General features: G+C 57.5%; 1 protein-coding gene across 1 annotated transcript in view; it reads right to left on the reverse strand.

The window, feature by feature from the left end:
* The window catches only part of NIBAN2 (niban apoptosis regulator 2), a 37,106-nt gene that overhangs the window by 2,344 nt on the left and 27,343 nt on the right, over positions 1-7,419 (reverse strand). The window contains 6 exon segments of the mRNA XM_031059235.1: positions 705-908; positions 1,537-1,692; positions 1,863-2,050; positions 2,887-3,049; positions 4,191-4,295; positions 4,375-4,490. Of these exon segments, the coding sequence (XP_030915095.1) occupies positions 705-908; positions 1,537-1,692; positions 1,863-2,050; positions 2,887-3,049; positions 4,191-4,295; positions 4,375-4,490 (932 nt within the window).

The following is a 7,419-nucleotide window of genomic DNA, read 5'->3' on the forward strand; positions in this document are numbered from 1 at the left end:
CAGGCCCAAACCCCTGGGATTTGCCCCCCCCCCCAGCCCATTCACACAGACCCCTCTGGCCTCACATCCCTCTCTCCAGCTGTTTCCCAGTGTTTCTGAGCCTGGGTAGGAGCCAGCTCTTCCACTGCTGGCTGCAGGAGGGTTTGGGGCCAGTCTGAACCCTGAGGGGCTTTTACAGATGTGCTCAGAGGGGACCTGGCTCCTGCAGGTGATTTCCCACTTGCCTGCCCCCAGCAAAACCCATGAAACCTCTAAAAGACTTGAAATGGATAACATCACTGCTAGCCTCTTCCCTGGCCCTGGAACAAGGCCACCAAAGGCCACCAAAGGCCTGACCCCCTGGCTCACTGCAGGAGTGTGCCCCTTGTTGACCAGTGACAAAACCATCCTTTGTCCCCTTAAAAAGGAAAGAAGCCCAGAAGTTTCTCTCCTCGATTAGGTTAAAAAGCTTCTCATAGGCCTGGGGGACTTCACCTCAAACTTAAGGATAACTAATGGACAGGAGGCAAAAAGTCCCACCTGAGCAATTTACTAGAAAAAGAAGAGAACAAAGAAACTAATGGCTTTTGTGAGGTGTTTTACCAAGAGCAAGAGCCTCTTGCACCTAGATTGGTTTTTCTTTATTAAGAGTTTGTTATTTTGCCTTTTATTTAAACCTTTTTGTTTCCAACACTGCAACAGAAGCCATCCTGCTAATTTTATGCTTCCAAAGGTAGCTGAGCTATCTCGGGTGTGAAATGGACCTCCAAAAGCTTATGAGACAGCTCAAAAAAGCTCCTCTTTCAGCTCACCTTGAGCACCCTCTCGAGGATGCGCTGGATGGACTTGCACAGCTCGTCCTTGCCCTGCAGCTTGCCCAGCTCCTGGTGCAGCAGGGTCTCGAAGGTGAACACAGCATCGTCCATTTGCTGTGGCCAGAGACACGTAGTCAGCATGGGGAGCACCCAAAGGGTGGGCAGGGGGCTCTTGTGGCAATGCCACACCAAGATGAGACACAGCACAGAGCCCCACACTGGTTTGGGGTGGAAGGGACCCTAAATTCATCCAGTGCCACCCCTGCCATGGCAGGGACACCTCCCACTGCCCCAGGCTGCTCCAAGCCCTGTCCAACCTGGCCTTGGGCACTGCCAGGGATCCAGGGGCAGCCACAGCTGCTCTGGGCACCCTGTGCCAGGGAAGAATTCCTCTCCAGTACCCAACAGGCAAAGTGCCTTCACTCTGCACAAATCCCTGAGCTCCCAGCGTGGCATCCACAGCCCTCACCCCAGGATCAAGGGTGTTGGGAGAGGAGGTTGCTCAGAGCTGGTGTTGCACCCCATGCCAGGTTAGGCTGGATCAACCCCAGAACTGGCTCACTGGCCTTGCTGGTGCCAGTGGGCTCCGTGGCAAAGGGGCAGCTGTGCCAGGATGCTCAAGCCCGCAATGGGTTCCACACCAAAGACACAGCACAGACATCCCAACCTGGACCACCCTGGGCTCCCCAAACCTCTGTTCCCAGCCCAGGGGGATGGGGGAGGGCCCTGGTCCCCATCCCACCTGTCTCATGTGGATCTGGGCCCTCTGCTTGAAGACAGAAGTGCTGGAGACATCGAATCGCTGCTGCAGACCCTCCAGTTTCAGCTGGTCCATCTTCTCATAGCACGACTGCATCTTCATGGGGTGGAAGGCCAGGTGGGAGAGCTTCTCCATGTACTGGGGACAAAGCCAAGCTCAGCCTCTCCATGTACTCAGGGCAGGGACATTCCACCCCACATGGGTGGACACTCCTCAGCCTGGGCTCTCCCAGTGCTGTCCACACCGGGGGTGGAAGCAGGACTGGCCCTGTCACCCCTAAGGTGGCAAGGAGCACCCCCAGGTCTCACCTCCACCAGCTTCTCCAGGCCGCCCTCGTTGACGACGTTCATGTTCATGTCAGTGACCTCCTTGAAGAACACCTCCCGTGCCTCAGCAAAGCCCTGGCTCGTGGGGGTCATCAGGGCCTCCAGGATGGAGGAGATGTAGGGCTGGACGTGGTTACGGACACAGACCTCTGCCTTGGGCAGGACGAAGGCTGGGAAAGAGCAGGGATGAGGATGGTGAGGCTCCTCTGTCCTCCCAGCCCTTCACATCACATCCCAAACCCACCCCAGCAACGAGGAGGAGCTGCCCCTGCTCCCAAAGCCCTCCAGGAGGAGTCTGCCCCTTTCACAACAACACAAGGAACTCCTGCAGGGTGCTCCTGCTCTGTCCTGAACCCACTCGTGCCCCACTGCCATGTCAGGGGGTTGTGGCATTCACATTCTCTGAACAGAGATAGAATTCTCTCTCTCAGGTTTTTTCGTGGAGAAGCACAGAGAGAAAACAATTTTCATCTCTGCTTGCTGCTCCTAGTGTTTTGCACATGCAGAATGTGGTGGGAAGATTGTTTACCTGAAGGAATTAGGTAATTAGATTCTGGTGGAGATTATGTTAATTAGCATATCAAGTCCAAGCTGTGTGGACTGTCAGTCTGCAGACAGTCATGAGTCTTTCAGTTAGTAGTAAGTATGATTAATATAATATAATATAATATAATATAATATAATATAATATAATATAATATAATATAATATAATCAATATAATGTAATGCAATATAATATCTCTCTTTAATATAGTTATACTATAATATAGCTTTAATAAAGCAAGTGTTCACCATTCTGCATCAATAGAGTCAGATGCCAATCATTCCCTGCCTCGGGGGTCACCTTGTTTCACTATAGGGGTGACTGCCCACCTTGTCCCCAACCCCCTGGGACAATGCCTGGGGACATGCATCCCCTAAGGGTGCCAGGGGCTGTGCTGCACCCCAGGAACAGCCCCCCCAGGAGCCATGGGCACACCCACACCTGCCAGGGCATCCCTGTACCTCGGATCTTGCTGGCCAGGTGCTCCTTGGAGGTGATGATCTGGTCCATGTCCGTGCGGATGGTGCTCTCCAGCTGCGGCCGCTCCTGCTCACACCTGGCCACAGCTGCATCATACTGCGCCTTGGCCAGCTCATAGACCATCCTATAGACAGCATCTGACACCTGGGGGCACAGGTAGGGGTCAGAAACCCTTCAGCTGCACCCCAAACATTGCCTGCAGCTCCAGCTGAGCCATCCCCAGAGCGCTGACAGGACCTTCCCCACAGCCTGACAGGGGTTTCCACATCAGGGACCCCCCAGTGGGGTGAGATGGAGCTCCTGCAGCGCAGAAACTGCTTCCAAGTGGTGCTGGAGGGGCAGAGAGGTGAGTGCTGCCTCCATCAGGCAACCTGCCCCAGGCAGGGCTGGGGATGCTGCAGGGCTGGGGATGCTGCATGTCCAGGAATGCTGCAGGTGTGGAAATGCTGCAGGTCTGGGGATGCTGCAGGGCTGGGGATGCTGCAGGTTTGGGGATACTGGTGATCTGAGGATGCTGCAGGTCTGGGGATGTTACAGGTCTGGAAATGCTGCAGGTCTGGGGATATTGGTGGTCCAGGGACAGTGGTGGTCCAAGCAGGAGAGCCCCAGCCCACCCTGAAATCTGTTCCCTGCCCTGTTCCCCCTCCCTGGGCTCCCAGAGCCGACCTCCTGAGCAGGATGGAGCCGCTCGCTGAAGCCTCACGCTCACTTTGAGCCAAAGGCTGCGATTTTGGGGCTGGCAGGATGCAGAGCCCTCCCCTCCTCCCTCCTTCCCAGCCACAGCAGCTCTTGGAAAAGCAGCGTTTGTGTGTTTTCAGGCCGCTCAAGTGGCCCATTACGAGCCTGGTGGTAATTATCGGGGTTTAAGGTTTTAACAGGCAGCTCTGAAGAGCCCTCAGTCTTTCGCAAGGGTTTGGGCTGGATTTAGCCCGCGCTGCTCTAAAAATGGCTCGCTAAATTTAGCCGGGACAGGCTTCGCTCCGGGGCTGGGCTTCCTCCTGTTTGCTCGGCTGGCCCCAGGCGGGGCTGGGCAGGGCTGGGCAGGGGCACTGAAGGAGCTTGAAAAATCCACTCTGGAGAAAGGCCGGATTCTTTGGAAGGGGCCGGGAGAAGGGGGCAGAGAAGCCGGAGGGCCCAGGGGGAAGGGAGGGAGGTGGGCACCGAACCCAGGGGGAAGGGAGGTGGGCACGGAGCCCAGGGGGAAGGGAGGCTCCCCAAGCCGGGTGTGCGGGCAGGGGGAGGGCAGGGACGCTGGGGATCCCCCCCGGCAGTCCCAGCCCCACACCTGGATCCAGGTCCGCTGGCGCTCCGGGGCTTTGCCCTTCAGCCGGGGGCCGATGGTGCTCCTCAGCTCGGGGAGCAGCTCCTCCATCACCAGGTTGCTCAGGACCTGTGGAGGCAGGAGGTTTTTGGGGAGCCTGCTGAGCCCCCCCAGCCCTCTGAGCCCGGTTTGGGGGTGCGGTGCCTACCTGGGTCTCGTTGCCGCAGAGCATGTCCCAGGTGCCGTACTGCTCCTTGGACTGCCGGTACATGCGGATGGCGTCCGTGAAGGCGGGAGCCTCCACCCTGGAGTCCTCCGAGATCCCTGCGGGGGGAGACACGGCTCAGCAGCCTGGAACTGGGAGTGAGGGGCAGCCCAGCACCCCCAGCCCACCTCGGTGTGCTTCCCCCACACGCCGGGACCCGGGCAAGACCCCTGGGCTGTGACAGGGATTGGGGGATGCTGTCCCAAGGCACTGCCCCTGACAGGGTGGGGGGCAGCAGGGGTTGGGGGGCTCCTGAGACTTCCAGAGTGATCCCCTCCAGAGGCACCCCGAGGGCAGGGAGGCTGGGTAGGATGGGGGCTCAGTGACCCCAAATGGTGCACGGGGAAATGGGGGCTCAGTGACCCCAAATGGTGCACAGGGACCTGGGGGCTCAGTGACCCCAAAATGGTGCATGGGGAAATGGGGGCTCAGTGACCCCCAAATGGTGCACAGGGACCTGGGGCTCAGTGAACTCTGAAGGCACAGCAGGAGCAGGGGCTCACCAGGATGGGGGGTTCAGTGACCCCCAACCTCACACAGCACCCAGTGAGCCCCCAGCTGGGGGAGCTGGAGGAAGAGAGGCCCTGTGGGGAGCAGCGAGGCTTGGAAGGAAGAGGAAAGTGGCCAAGAGGCCTCAGGAGTGAGTCAGGGCCAGGCTGTCCCCGGGTGAGTCACTGCAGCACGAGGGGGGCTCGGGTGTCACCCCCAGGCAGCAGGAGGGGCAGGGCTGGGAGCCTCCACAGCGAGGAGATGGGGACAGCGGGCAGGCAGGACAGCCCAGGAGCTGTGCCACATGTCCCCTGCCTTGTCCCAGCCTGTCAGGGCTCTGCAGGTCCCTGCCAGACAGGGAAACAGCCCTGGGAGAGAACCCTCCAGCCCAGCTCCTCTACCCATGCCCCAAGGAGGGGATCAGGATGGGATCTGAGCCTGCTGGGAGGCTCCAGGGGATCATCCTTGCACTGCTGACATGTCCCACAGCACCTGGCAGGGCTGGGGACACTGCTGACACCTTCCACAGCACCTGGCAGGGCTGAGGACAGGGCCAGGTGTCCAGGAGGGACAGCCCAGGGCAGTGAGCAGATCTCTCCCAGTGCATACAGACTTTTCTAAGGTGATTACAATTAACTCCAAGCCTAAGCAGCTTTTGCTAAGGGGCAGCTTAATAATCAGGGGGGAAAAGCACTGAGAAAGTAAAATCTGCTCTTTTCTCAGCCTTTGGTGGGAGTCAGAGCTGGGCTGAGCTTCCAGGGGTTGGAGCTGCTCCATCCATGGAGCTCAGAACCCCTCCCAGGTGGGACAATCCTCCTGTCCCTGCCAGGCCTGGGGCAGGATTTGCCTCCCAAGAGCCTTGTCACTCCCTCCAGGCTGAGCCGGGGGACATCCCTGGGTCTGTCCCCAGCCCTGTGCCCTGTCCAGGCAGGGCTGGTGCAAGAAGCCCCTGTGCCACTTCCCAGGGCAAATTTAATAAATTTCCTTCATTAATGTGAGGTTAAGAACCTGGAGGGACAGCACACAGGGAATGGCTCCGACTGCCAGAGGGCAGGGCTGATGGGATATTGGGAATTGGGAATTGTTCCCTGTGAGGGTGGGCAGGCCCTGGCACAGGGTGCCCAGAGCAGCTGTGACTGCCCCTGGATCCCTGGCAGTGCCCCAGAAAAGCTCTGTGTTCTAAAGCTTTTTCAAAATATACCTCTACAGGTAATAAATAAAAGGGACCCAAGATTGCCTGATTTCAGCAATTTAATGTGGCATTTTATTTTGTGCTTTGGCCTTCAGGCAAAAACCTCAATGTCCAGTGGCTGCTCCATCCCTGGCAGTGCCCAAGGCCAGGCTGGACAGGGCTGGGAGCACCTGGGACAGTGGGAGGTGTCCCTGCCATGGCAGGGGTGGCACTGGGTGGGATTTAAGGTGACTTTAAACTCAAACCCTCCTGGAACAAGGGGCAGGAGCCCTCGGGGTGGGCACTGCCCAGCCCCAGGTGACACCAGAGTGGCCAAGGGACAGTTTTGGAGCAGCCAGGGGCTGCAGGGACACCAGGCTGACCCTGTCAGTGTGAGGAACAGAGCTGCACATCCCCAGTCCTTACAGAGGAGCTGCTGTTACACAAACACAGTCTGAGACAGGGAGCTGAAAATTCCCACAGCAATCAGAACCAGAGGCAGAAACAGAGCCTCTAATTTAGGGGGGGGGAAAAAAACCCCAACAACCTAAAGTGCCCTCCAACAACAAAAGAGCCTTCATGGAATATGAAACAGGATCCTGGAGCTCCCAGGAGCAGAGAGGGGCAGGAAGAACAATGTCACAGACAAATCTGGGCTGGAGGAATGCGGCACCGAGCCCTCCTTGGCCACTGCCCACTTGGGAAGGCTTCTCCATCACATGCTGAGGAGGAAGAGAGGGAGGAGAGGATTTTCTGGCTGGCAGAGGGGGTGGTGGAGGGGCTCACACCTCCCCTGTGTGCCTCAGCAGCACCCAGCAGGTGGGAGGGGAATTAGAGATGAAAACTGGGGGTTTGTTAGCAGGAGATCAATTCCTCTTTTATCCAGAGCTGGTTTTGCTCACAGCTGCTGCTCCAGCCAGCACGGGGGGTTCTGGGGTGCTGAGCTCACCCAGAAATGATCCTCAGGGGGATGAGGGGTCACAGCACCCAGCCCCACAAAAAGGAGGGGGCACATTCAGCCCAACGAGCCCAGAGACCCCCAGCACAAAATAAAAAGGAAAAGAGCAGATTTTCAGGAGATTTAATCCAATGTGGAGGGATGGAAACTCTCAGTGAAACGCAGGCTCCAGATCCCACCCTATTACAGCAGCTCTGGCAAAACTGAGGTAAAATTGAGGCTGCCCAGAGTTCCCAGGAATGAAAGAAGCATTTAGAAATTGGGCAGAGTCTAAAATGCCCACAAGAACACCTGATTTGGAGCAGGTTTCAGCTCTGGCACCGCCTTCCTCAGGAAATTTCTCACCATCCCAAGCATGGCCAGGACTTTG

The sequence above is a fragment of the Geospiza fortis genome, unplaced genomic scaffold (assembly GCF_000277835.1).
Source record: "Geospiza fortis unplaced genomic scaffold, GeoFor_1.0 scaffold85, whole genome shotgun sequence".
Classification (NCBI taxonomy): Eukaryota; Metazoa; Chordata; class Aves; order Passeriformes; family Thraupidae; genus Geospiza; species Geospiza fortis.